General features: G+C 38.1%; 1 protein-coding gene across 1 annotated transcript in view; it reads left to right on the top strand.

The window, feature by feature from the left end:
* Positions 1–13,345, top strand: part of PTCH1 (patched 1) — a 79,757-nt gene that overhangs the window by 41,981 nt on the left and 24,431 nt on the right. The window contains exons 13-15 of the mRNA XM_069088000.1: positions 7,185–7,303; positions 8,129–8,531; positions 9,796–10,105. Coding sequence (XP_068944101.1) covers positions 7,185–7,303; positions 8,129–8,531; positions 9,796–10,105 — 832 coding nt within the window. The remainder of the gene's footprint in view (positions 1–7,184; positions 7,304–8,128; positions 8,532–9,795; positions 10,106–13,345) is intronic.

The raw sequence follows: 13,345 nt of genomic DNA, 5'->3' as shown, positions 1-13,345 counted from the left end.
CTTCTTAAGCTAATAAATAAACCTTTCTCAGCAAAACTATTAATGCAACTATAATTTGTAGGATCCTTAGAGCTAGAGGAACTTTCAAGGGCCACTTAGCCAGACCTTAAATTTTACAATTAAAGAAAATGAAACCCCAGGGAGGTTAAGTCAACCGGGTGACAGACAGAATTTGAATCCAGATACTTTTGTGAACCTCTGCTTTTTACCCTGTGCCATGCTGCTAATTTACTAATACTTGCTTGTTTGTCTTCAGTATGAGATACACAGCTCGGCTCAGAATTTACCATGGCTTTGCCTTTGGCAGATCAAAAGGCTATGTTTTCAAAAGGGCATATTATTAGCTTTTTCATAGACTTAGTATATCAGTTGCAAGGTGAGTTATCAATTTTCTAGCATTTTTTTCATGCTGCTTGCCCTTTCAACAAATAACACATAAATTCTTGAACACCACTGATTCGGTAGTCAGAGGAAAATTCTGAAGCACTGAAAGCCATTTTGGAAAGATTATTGCCTAGCATATAACTCAATACCAGGATTTAATTGATACCAAATATTTGTTGAATAGATGAATGCATTTTAACTGGACTTAAGACAAAATTCAGAGATAATGAAAATATTTTAATTTTTACTTAGTCATGTAATAATTAAATTAATAATTGTATAATTGTAGATGTCTCCTGATCTCATTCGTTATTCTGCTTTTTAGACTTTCAGATTTTATTTTCCTCTCGTATGCAGTTGAATGGAAACTTGTAAATTTTGAGAAATTTTTGATTTTTCTCTTCTCACTCTCAGCTTTATCTCAAAAAAAACCTTCTCCCTTCCCTAACCTTTCTACCCCCCCTTAGCTCTCCTCTTTCCCCTTCTCATTTCTTTCAGTCTCAGCAATAGAGATGCAACTAAGATAAAATTCATATTTTCTTAATTGTCTTTTATTTTAAAATGATCTTTTGACCTTACTGAAGATTACCTATGGCAAACTTTTTAAAAAGAACACTAAAAATCTTTTCTTTTACATAGTATGGTATAGACAAAATATTGTTATAAGTATATAATGAACTGAAGTCTCTCTCTTTAAAAAAAAAAAAGTGTCCTAGGGGAAAAAGGAGTCTTTAGGAAACTGCATTTCTGATTCAAGCCACTAGGGCACCATTTAGTAAACTGTGTTTTCATCCCAAGAGGCCTCCTTCATACTCCAGGAATTGTTTCTACACTGGGAAAATGGCTCATTCAGCATCCGCAAATGTTATAATTATTACAGTTTTCTAACAGAGCTGCTACTTACAAGGTATTTTTGGTCACTTTTTAAATCTATTGACATTCTCCACTGGCAAATAGGCTTTACAGATTCTCTTTTTCTAAAATGTAGCCAGTTGTATTCATGGTGTTTACATTGGAGAGATTCCCACAGGTTAAGTAAGGATCTGGAGTGTTCCAAAATTGTTCAGTCCTATAAAGAAACAGATGTTAACATCCATTTTATTCCTCCAACTGCAGCCCCTGAACCCCAGTAGAACTTTGTCCAGGCTTATATAAAAAAGTGGGTGAATTTTTCTGGTGATGCTGAAATGTCTGATCTCTTCATGCATCTGTCCAAATCCCAACTCTACACAAATAAGCAGTGTGACACCATCTCCAGTCCTTTAGGGCAAAATAATGTGTCGAGTACGCAGCCAGTGACCTGCACTGGGGCTCCGCTGAGGACTCAATGGCATCCCAGAACAGAACAGAAGTCTTTATTGTTCCAAATGGGAAGAGTGCTTAGACTGAGCCCCCATTCGGCGGGGTCCATGCCTGCCTTCTCTGTGCTCTCTAAATACACTGTCAGGGCTTGAGATGTCTTTGTTTTGCACGTCATAAGGTGGGACCAATATGAATGAGGTGATCTTTCCATAGCTGATACTTCTTTTAATCACAATACCATCATCAGAATGCAGAGTCACCCCAGTGAACTGTAGTTCGTTGTGGATTTCCTAACTTACACCTTAAACTCCATTTAACTCATGCCATGACCATTCATCTGTATTTTTCCACTTTATTTAGAGTTGTTTTAAACAAGCTGTTGCTTTTTTACTTTTTCCTGATGGACCTAAAGAACTAAAATAGTTTCCTTTTTTCCTTCCCCCCCACTCCCCGCCAGAAAACCACTAATCAATAAAAGCAGTTTACATCTATCTGGTGCAGTAACTTTAGAAACAGAGGTGCCTCTGACTTCCTGCCACTTCTTTTTGTTAACACATGATCACATGGAACAAGATAATTCTTTAGGAAGTTAGGAAAACTGGGAGAAGGAAGGACAGAGCAAAGGGGCATCCAGCTAAGGTGCTGCAGCAGGAGGGTAGATGCTTGTCATCATCAGTACCTCTTGGCTGGGTATGAAGCATCTGTTAGGTTTCCCTAGGTAGCCTACGAGCTCCTCAACAACAGCATCTGTTTCTTTTTTTGTCATTTTGTCCACAGTATCCAGTAAAATGCCTGGCACATGGATACTTCATCAGTTCTTGTTTTTTGATTAGATTGATAGGCATATTGGATTCGCAGGGAAGAAATTAATCAATTAAACCTCCATTAATGAAGGGAAAGAGGCACGACCCTGCTGTTTCCTTCTTTGGGGTGTCATTGTATATGCCCCTGTGATACCGTGGGCCTACTGGGGCACAATAGCATCATCCATTGAGAGCCGGAAAGGACCATAGAGAACATGTAATCCAGTCTCATTGTGCAGATGAAGAAGCTTCCTCCCAAAGAGGTTAAATGACGTCCACAAAGTAGTCACCAGTAGTGAGCAGTCAGCTCAGGACTTGAATCACTCTGACCCTGAATCCAGTGTTCTTTTGACTATATCGTGCTACTGTTCTCATTGTTGGGGTGTGTCTGTATCTCCCTTCGTCCACACGTCTGGGATATGGCAGCTGCACGTGCTCTGAAGTTGGGAATTCAGCTCATGGCAAAGGGCGAGTCTGTGATGACTCTACAATTCAGATTCTGCCATAGGCTTCATGTTTGTGTGAGTTCCCCGAGACTCCTTCCACCTCTGCTCATCTACCTCAAGGGGCGTATTGAGTGAATGTGATAAAATAGCAAGGGAAGTCGAGACAAAGAGGGCAAGGTCACTTCTGCGTGTGAGGTGGAGAGGGGCGGCATTCAAACAGGTCTTGGAATGACGGATAGGATTTCAGCAGGTAGCCATTGGGTGTGGGAAAAGGCATTCTAAAAGCAGAGAAGAATGTTAGTAAAAGCAGTGGAGGGACCAAGGCTTTGTAGTTGAAATTCTACTGTTCTTAGAAATTGCCACGAGGACCCAAATATTAGTTTAATATTTCATTGATAGTTGAATTATATTTATTTTTTTAAAATACTTGTTTACTGAGTAGGAATTTGGCCTTTGGGGTCTTCTAGACTATTGGGGTACGGTACCACTTAATGAGCCATAATGCAATGGCCTGAAAATTTTAATATGCTCCTCCCCCACTGTGTGATTTGCTACATTATATTAGGTATGGGGGGAATTGTTTTATCAAGGACACTTCTTAATCGTGCATAATGGAAATTAATAGCTATTTCCTTAGTAACTATATTTATAATTTGCGTGGTAAAATAAAGAACTCATATGATGCATTTTTAATACATCATAGGCCAAATTATCTCCTTATATAGACAATAGCACTAACAAGTGTGCATTAATTCAGCATTGTTAGGGAAGACTATGTATTGTTTTCCCAAATCAACGTTAATATTGCATTTTGTATTTATCTAGAAATAAAATAGAGAACGGTTTTTTTTCCAGCAGAGTATAAAATATATGCGATCAAAATAACAAGTGTGTTTGTGCACATATTATTTCCATATTCAAAATGTATATGTTCCCATATGGGTTAGTGGTCTCCTGTGTTGGGAGGTCCCTGTAAGGACCAATGCAGATCAGCAGCTTCTTTGCAGTTTTCTCTTTTATGAAGTTGTCTGGAGGTATTTGGTGAAAGGCTAAGTGATTTGCCGGCATTGTGGAGCCAATCCGTGTCAAAGGCAGAACCTGAACCCATGACTTCCTGTCTGAGCTCAGCTTACCATCCGCTCACTGTGCCAAGCTGCTTTTCTTATGGGGTGTTATATGCTCTTAAGGAATATCCATAGTTCCTTAAGAATCTGGACCTGTTAAGAAACTGGCCTAGGCTTTACATATAGCTTTAAAAAACCCTCACTCACTTCTTTCCTTTTCTGGCACCAACAACTTTCTGTGCTGCTGTTGTAAGAGTTTAATTAATAAAAGTAAGGCCTGGGGGCTGGGGGGGGGGGAACATCTGGGCTGTGCCTGTTCTATCAGAAGGGAATTGCCGATCGTCATCCACAAGGTGGAAGTCTAAGTGACAGGCGTCCCGGGCTGCTCATCACCTCTGGCTATGATATACACCCACTCTCCTTGGGTGGTCTGCCAGGAATGGAAAATAGCAGCACATACCTTAGGTAGGGCCCCAGCCTACTAGCCCTTCTTGGCTTCTCTCTCAGTGACTCCAGCAAAAAACAACTATTATTCTTTCATTTCACTTAACAGATGTAAGAGTAGCAGCTGGATTTTCTAAGGGATGGAATCACTGATATCGTTGGGGGGGAACCACAAAGGTCGTGAGTTTCCTTCCATTTCAGATACCACCCCCTCCCCAGAAATACAGTCTGTGCTTCCTATTTATGCCTATTTTTTTAAAGAAGAAAAGAAGAAAGAAAGAAAAAACAAGAAAGCCATGGAAATGTTTTCTTTTGGGCTGCTTTGCCCACACTTCTTTTCCTAGGACTAGCCTCTTCCACCCTTCTACTCCAGTCTCCATCTCTGGGTTCCTTACTTTTCAGCATGGAAGAGAGTGGGGCTGGAGGCACAGTCCTTCTATACTCAGTCACTAGGGCACAGAGCTAATACATTTCTGAAATCCTTAACATCATAGGTTCCGTAGGCTTCTTTTTCATAAGTCTCTCCTTCCCAGGAAGAATAAAAACAAATTTTAAAATGAACAAGGAAGAACATTCTGTAGTGTCAGTTAGAAGAGGTCAGTAGGAAATGAATGCTTGTGACTTTGATTCACTCATTCAACAGTTTTTATTAAGTGCTAAGGAAGCACAGAGTAGCAAGGGAGACACTGGGGAAACACAAAGACAGAGCTGCCCTCACATGATCTTACGGGTCTCTATCGCCTCTTTGCAACATGAGGCTGTAGGATACATGTCCAGTGTTCTGAAAGCACAAGAGAACTCTCCAGACATCCTGGATCTTTTCCTTGAATGTGCTAAGGGATGTTTTGGCATGAGTTAACCTTCCCAGCATAAAAGGACAATCTAAAATCTTCATAGTGTTATTTAGGTTTTACCAAACTAGTGACATTTCACCATATTTTCAAAAGGGAAAGATCATTTGGGAATATGAAAAGGGTATCGAAAAATTTACTGTTAAAGGAGATAAAAGTTACTAAATACAAAACAAATCATTTTATAGCTCTCTTATTATAAGGAAGCGGCACAGAAATCCACCCAGTGGTCAGTTATTAAGAACATCTCCCCAAGGCATGCCAGATGCAGTTTCACCTCTAACATTCCTCTCATTATAAACCCTTTTAAAACACTCTCATTTTTTTCTAGGGGGTGTTGTGGATAGAGCACTAGGCCTGAGTTCAAATGTAACCTTAGACACTTATTAACTGTGCGACCTTGGGCAAATCACTTAACCCCTCTTCACCTCAGTTTCCTGAACTGTATAGTGGATGTCTAATGATCTTAACTCCCAAAGTTGTTGTGAAGATCAAACAGGATCATATTTGTAAAGCTCTTAGCACATTGGTTGGCACATAGTAGGTGCTATGTAAATGCTAGCTATTACCATTATTACTCAGATTTTGAATTGCCTCTAATTTCTCATTTTTTCCTTCCCCACGTGGTCTCCCCCATTTGGAATTATTTAGTATTTAGCTGTCCCTTAACAAACATCACAAGAAGTTTCATTGTAAAATTATTTTAATTTCCAAGTGTTTTTATTTAAACCTTAATCATTTATAGTTTTAGAAAAAAAAATTTAACAGATTTCTTCTTCCCCCTTATCTCCCTATTCAAGTGGCCTTCTGTTGATTTAGCCAGTGCAGCCCCAATTTTATGGTCATCCCTAAGTCAGCAGGAGGCTTGCTGGAATACTAAGTTTATGCTACATTGTGGAGTGATTTTTTAAAAATCTGTACTGGTTTATTCTATATATGCTATAATCACATAAAAGACTTTCTTTCCTGCTTTACTCTCCTTGACCTTTTATTTTACTGTGCACACAAAGCAGCAGCACAGGGTATTGTAGAGGATATATGAAACTGATTAAAAACCCCAGAGGAGATGTTGGAAATTTTAATTTGTTTATAAAAGGTACCATTATGATACACTCAATCTGTCTTATGCACAAGTTTTTGAAATGTCAGATCAGTGCCATTCTAGAAATTTACAGAAAGGGAAATTAAAAAAAAAAACTCCAGAAATATACACATTGTTTTGTCTTTGCATGTGTGATTTGATTCTCTAATAGCAAGATACTAAGTAAAACTTCAAAATATTATATGCTAGAATTTTTTATTGCATTCAATTATATATAAAAATTCAAAGTATGTACTTTAAAAGAGACAGCACCTAATTATGGAAGGGGAGGAATGGGGCAGGTGGTCAGGAAAAGCAAGGATTTTTAGGGCTAGAAAAAGTAGAGGACCTTGGAGAAGACCTAATAAGTGCTACTTCCTTATTTTATACATGATGGTGGTGACAATAGCTGGCTTTGAGACTTGCAAAGAAGTTTGCGCATATGATCTCATTTGATTAGATGAGGAAATTGGATAAGTGCCTTACCCAAGGTTATGCAGCTGACTGGTGACTAGGACCCCAGCTTTCTAATTCATGGGCCAGATTTATTTTCTGTTTCATGTCTCACAAACACCATCGTCTTTTAGTGATGGGATCATTGCCAAATGACAGATTAGTAAATCCATGAAGGGATGTCCTTTTACATTACTTAGAATTTTTCTGATTTAACTATACCATTAAGATTACAGGATGTCAGTTCAAGTATTACTGGGTAAAATTCAAAGGAACTTGAAGGCTTTTTCAAAGCATTTCCCATCTTGAGAAAAGACCTCTTGCTGACCTTGATTTTCTTTTCTTGGTTTTTCTAGGCTGCTATAGTTGTGGTATTTAATTTTGCCATGGTCCTGCTCATTTTCCCTGCTATTCTGAGTATGGACCTGTACAGACGGGAAGACAGAAGGTTGGATATTTTCTGCTGTTTTACAAGGTAAACTTCTGTGATAGACAAACTTGCATTCAGTATTTACAGAGCAGTACTGTTTACTCAGCACCTTCTAGTACATAAATTTAAAGGTAAAGGCAGTTAGGTAGTTTGCTTCGGGATATTTACTATATATAGTTTTGGAAAGAAGGATTTCAGAAGTCTTGGAGGTGGATGAATGGGAAGGCTAGATTCACTATCATTCAGTGTGTTTTAATTAGCTATATTCAGGGTAAGCTGTTTGGTTGATTTAATTTATTCTTGCTTTATACAGAATTGATTTTTTTTAACATATAAAGGAGGGATAGGCATTAGTTATACTATCTATCTATACTAATCAGCAGATTATTCTGAGGAAAAATTAGTTTGGAGTATTTATCAAGTCACTTGAGTGTATTATTTTCACCTTAAAGATTTAAATAGTCTGATGTATAATGTTTAATTAAGCTAGCACAACAGGAAAAAGTCTAGGACTAAGAATCAAGGAAGGTGGATTCCAGTCTTGATTGTCTCTCTTAGTAGCTTTGTGACCATTGGCAAAATCCCTCATCTGTCAAATGGGGATAATGCTTGCCCGTCATCCAGTGCTGTTGGGAGGAAGGTCAGATGAGGTTAAGGGGTGTTCAAAGGGACATTCTAGCGAGACATATGATCAGTGGTTTATATTGCTGAGTATATAGTATGAACTCAACAGTTGTTGAACTTAATACACGGTGCTTTCTTCTTAAGTCGGAAATGTATTAGATGAAAAATAAAGGTGATGTTTTTCCTTAATTTCCAGGCAAGTTTTTGAATCCTTGTGTTTGTTTCTGTTTTCCCAACTCCTTTCAGTCCTTGTGTCAGCAGAGTGATTCAGGTTGAACCTCAGGCCTACACAGATACCAATGAAAACACGCGGTATAGCCCTCCACCTCCATACAGCAGTCACAGCTTTGCCCATGAAACACAAATCACCATGCAATCCACAGTTCAGCTGCGCACTGAGTATGACCCTCACACCCAGGTGTATTACACCACCGCGGAACCTCGCTCTGAGATCTCTGTACAGCCTGTCACCATGACCCAGGACAACCTCAGCTGTCACAGTCCAGAAAGTACAAGCTCAACGAGAGATCTGCTCTCTCAGTTCTCAGACTCAAACCTTCATTGCCTGGAGCCACCTTGTACTAAGTGGACCCTGTCATCTTTTGCTGAGAAGCATTATGCACCATTCCTCTTGAAACCAAAAGCCAAGGTAATCAGTCAAAAACAGATGATCCTACCTTTCCTTTAGAAAAGGAGTTCTTAAATTTGGAACTCAAAATCTTATGGAAACAGGGGCGGCCAGGTGGCTCAGCGAGTAACAGCACCGGCTGCAGTGTCGGGATGACCTGGGGATCAAATCTGGGCTCAGATACTCAGCACCACACCCAGAAATAACTGGCCATGTAACCTTGAGCAAGTTACTTAACCCCGATTGCTTTAAAAAAAATAAAATAAAATAAAAAAATCTTATGGAAATGAATGTTGGAAACTAAAAAGAAATAATTTTTTAAAAAAAAGGAAGGAAGGAAGACAAATCTTGTACTGGAATAATAAAATACTAATTTTTTAATTTAAAAAAAAGGATATTTTGATAACTGTATTTCAATCTAAGTGCTTTCCTTTGTCATACTATCTATTTTGTCACACAAAAACCTTCCAGTGAGAAAGAGGATCATAGGCCAGAATGGCAAGTCGATGATACCAAAAAGATTGAGAATTTATGCTTTAGAAGAGCAGGTTAAGAAGCTAGGTACACCAGTGAATGCAGTGCTAGATCCTGACTCGGGAAGTTCTTAGTTCAAATCCAGCCTCAGATATGTAGTTTTATGCTGCTGGGCAAGTCCCTTAACCTGTGTCTGCCTCAGTTTCCTCTCTGTAAACTGGGACTAATAATAACACCTACTTCCCAGGATCATTGTAACAATAAAATGAGATATTTTCAAAGCATCTTGTAAACTTTAAAGCACTATATAGATGCTAGCTATTATTTTTCTTATTCTGTGAGATTGGTTGTATTTCACCTGTTTCTTCCCTCCTCCCCACCACTACCCTTTTTTTTTTTTAAAGCAACTTAATGTGAATTACATTGGGGAATTCTGAGGGATTCCTCAAAGTCAAGAACTTACATATGTTGATCTGCTTATTTTGTAAGGAAGAACTCTTGGGGGATTTTATGTACGTCTAGTAGGAAGCATACCCTGGAGTTTCTTTGAATAAAGACAGATTGTGTATTTATGTGAAATCTCTTCTGTAACTAATGATGATAAGATTCATATTAATCTGGTTCCCAAGAGGAGAAACTCTCATTAATACCAATTTGATCTTGCGCCAATATGGCGGTGAAAGTGAGATAGTAAAGAAAATGCTGTACTGGGTGTGAGTGTTTATTTTAACCATTGCCTCTCTTGGAGAAGGGATCCTTGATGAAATTGCCCAACTTCTCAACCTGTGCCTTTTTGTTCTGTTTGTTACAGGGTGTGGTCATCTTCCTTTTTCTGGGTTTGTTAGGGGTCAGCCTTTACGGAACCACTCGAGTGAGAGACGGGCTGGATCTGACCGACATTGTGCCACGAGAAACCCGAGAGTATGACTTTATTGCAGCTCAGTTCAAATATTTCTCTTTCTACAATATGTACATAGTCACGCAGAAAGCAGACTACCCACATATCCAGCACTTACTTTATGACCTTCACAAAAGTTTTAGCAGTGTGAAGTATGTCATGTTGGAGGAAAACGAACAGCTCCCTAAAATGTGGTTACACTACTTTCGAGATTGGCTACAAGGTAAGACACCAACTGGCTGGGCTCTTCTTACTTTAAAAAAAATCTTCATTTGGTCTTCAGGTTATCCAAGGCTAGACCTTTCCTTCCTAAAATTCCTCTTTGGGAAAACAGACCTGCAGGGTTTTATTAAGTGATCAGACTGAAGTCCTTGCAGTTTTTAGGTGTTGTTCTCATGTCTTCCAGTTTCTGTTTATCTGAGGCAACTTCCAGAGGCTATATCTATGTGAAATGGAGCAAACTTGAACACAGTCCTATGTATTAAGTGCTATGGTGATCACTGGTCAAAGTGCTCTGGGATTCCCAAGGGAAATCCCATTGGTGGGTGCTGGATCAGATTCCTCCAGGCCTGTCAGTGGTACTCCTTGAAAAGAAGTTGGTTGCTCTAGGGAGATTATGGTTTTACTGCATCAAGTAGTACCTAATAGAAAGGTCTGAAAAAATTAATGACATTTGTATACTGATTCTCTCTCAAGTTATAGTTAATGGATTTGGAAGAACCTGGCTCTTTCAGCATCATGATTTAAAATGAACTACCCTCACCATTCTCTCAGTTATGTTCAATCAAATCCTACATTATTTTTCTACAAGTAACAAAATTGTGCATAGAAATATCTTTCTTCCTTGTCCTCCATATTATGTTAGAAATTGGAAAAATAAATGTTATGGGTCTGGTGAAATAATCTAAATTTTCTCTTGACTATTAATAGATTGTTGTAGTCAGTGATTCCTTAGAACACTTGTGAGTTTGTATATATACAAATGCAAAAGAGGCTAACAAATTAGGGTGATTTTCTGGATCATTCAGGCAAAAATACTTATATTGATATATCTAGATAATTATGAAAGCACTACATGGTGGCTTGTTATCCAGATAATTGTAGTAATTCTCTGCTTTTTACTTGGCATATGTGGACACATGCTAAAGTGACTTTTGGGATATCTCTTCATCTAGAAATACTTAGTTTTTACACAATAAAGAAGCCAACAAATTTTGCAATTTTTAAATTACTCCCTTTCCTCCGAGTTTTAAATTTAATAATATATTAGGCTAATTGCATTTTGTGTTGAGGGAATAATACTCCATTACATTCTCTAGCCTGGATCTGTTTAATTCCATTTTATTTTAGGGGAAGGTGAGTAGGAAGACTCTGACTTTAAGCTCATTTTCAGAAATGTTCATGAGATTAACTTTAATTTATTTCCTGAGTTTGTTTTCATTTTTGTGCAATAGTTTTGAAAACAGTGGATTTGGAGTTATCAGTAGAAAGAAATCCAAGCAGTGGAAGAATGCCTTGGTTTTTAATTTTTTTTTCTCCCATTGACCAAAAGACATGCAAATAACTTGCCACAAAGGACAAAGAGATCTGCTGTGCAAAGCCAGTTGGTATCTCAAGAGAGGAGGGTTATTGTAGAATTTATTTCAGTGTCTTTAGTCTTTCATTAGGAAGTTCAGTATGCCATGCTAATGGAGAGCTTGGGAAGAGGGCAGAAATGTATTGTCTGACTGGAGGCAGTGGATAGGGTTAAAACCTCTTTAGAGAGTATTGTAAATTATTTCTGTTTTCTTCACTTTAAAGACTTAAAGAAGTCCTGAAGAACTCTTTAGAGTCTATGAAAACCTCATGTGTTATAACCATTTTTGGTAGTAAATGTAATTCATAGCACTCGACATTTAGACCAAATTAGATTTTTTTTCCACACTCCCAAGTCATAGCAAGCCCTGAAATTACATGCCTAACTACAATGATGTTAGGATTTGGTAAGGACCACTGTCTATAAAATAATCAGATACCATGGTCATTGGCCACCTAGTTATTTTCAGGCCTGTTACGTGGTTGATTTGGTCATTGAAAATTTACTCTGAGGAAGCAATTATCCATGAATCAGCTTTCCATCAAAGCATTGTGTGCGGTTTTTAGCCATGTGACTCTCATTGACTTTTAATGGGAGTTGTCATTGAAACTATTATGCGTTTCCTCACATTGGTTTTCAATTACTTTTTAGTCATTTTAACTGATAAGAATATAGAGTACAAAGACCAAAATTATTTTATTACACAATTTGCAAAATGCATACCGGTACAGTATCAAATCCCGGATACACACATAAATAAGTCCATGTTGACTTTGCACTACGAATGTGGTGTAATTCCTATTTCATGCTGATTTTGGCAAATGCAGTCAACATTAACATTAGATGTTATAGCTCTAGAAAGGTTTGACTAAGGCAGTTATAGTTAGTCAAGAAACATTTTTGTACATTTACAAAGAGAAGTTTTCAGGCTCAGATTTTAACATTAGACTTTATTTTCTCTGAGGATATTTGAAGGAAGAAAAGTGTTCATTGAGGGAAAACTCTTATAGCATATATAGTATATGTTGTTATGTTATCTCAGTATTCCTTGATTTAATCAGAAATTATTAAAAGTATTTTAATGGTTCAGTTGTACGCCAAGCTGCTGAGTTCTAATATCTTCTTAGGCTGTTACTTTATTACCCTTTGTTCCACATCATGCCATTTGGTATCTTGAGTGGAGAGAGGCTTAGTGTACCACTTTGGAAAGAAAGTGAAAGGGTTAAAGCAAAGCCGATTCAAGTAATAAAGTCATGAAAATTCTTATTGTGGTGAGGAAAACACAAGGGTATGTTTTGTTGTTTATTTAAAGAAAAAAAGGCTTTAGGCAATAAAACAACATCTGTTCAGTACTTCATGTTGGGTGCATGCTTTTCCATGAAAAGCAGTGTGTCTCAACTTAAAAGTGACTGTTCCTTGGCGGTCTCTTCTCTCTCTCTCTTTCTCTCTCTCCTTTCCCTTACTCACCCTGAATAACTGTCTGCCTCTCCCCCCACACGAACCCTGAATAATAAGGGCTTTCTTTCACCACCAAGACCACACATACCAGATACTCAAACCGTTCATATAAAAACAATGCCCAAAGCAATTACATAGAAGGTATCTGAGTGGGGTCTTCACTGCTCTCCAGGAAAGGAAGAAATCTTTTTTATTTTTTCCTTTTTTTTCCCCAACACCAAAGACATGTCTATTCTGGAAAATCCTAGCCAAACCAACCCCATTTTATATGAGAGTTCTGAAATGAACTACGGTTTAGATTCACACTGTCTACAACAAAAAGCATTTATCCCCTCTTGCTGGCTACATTCAACTGAAAATATGCTCCTTTTGTTCAAAAGGTGTGTGTGTGTTTGTGTGTGTGTGTGTGTGTGAGAGAGAGAGAGAGAG

Source organism: Petaurus breviceps, unplaced genomic scaffold, assembly GCF_028583685.1.
Source record: "Petaurus breviceps papuanus isolate PSGF00001 unplaced genomic scaffold, PetGlider_PUasm1.0 183, whole genome shotgun sequence".
In the NCBI taxonomy this organism is placed as follows: domain Eukaryota; kingdom Metazoa; phylum Chordata; class Mammalia; order Diprotodontia; family Petauridae; genus Petaurus; species Petaurus breviceps.
This window is presented reverse-complemented; position numbering and strand designations above follow the sequence as displayed.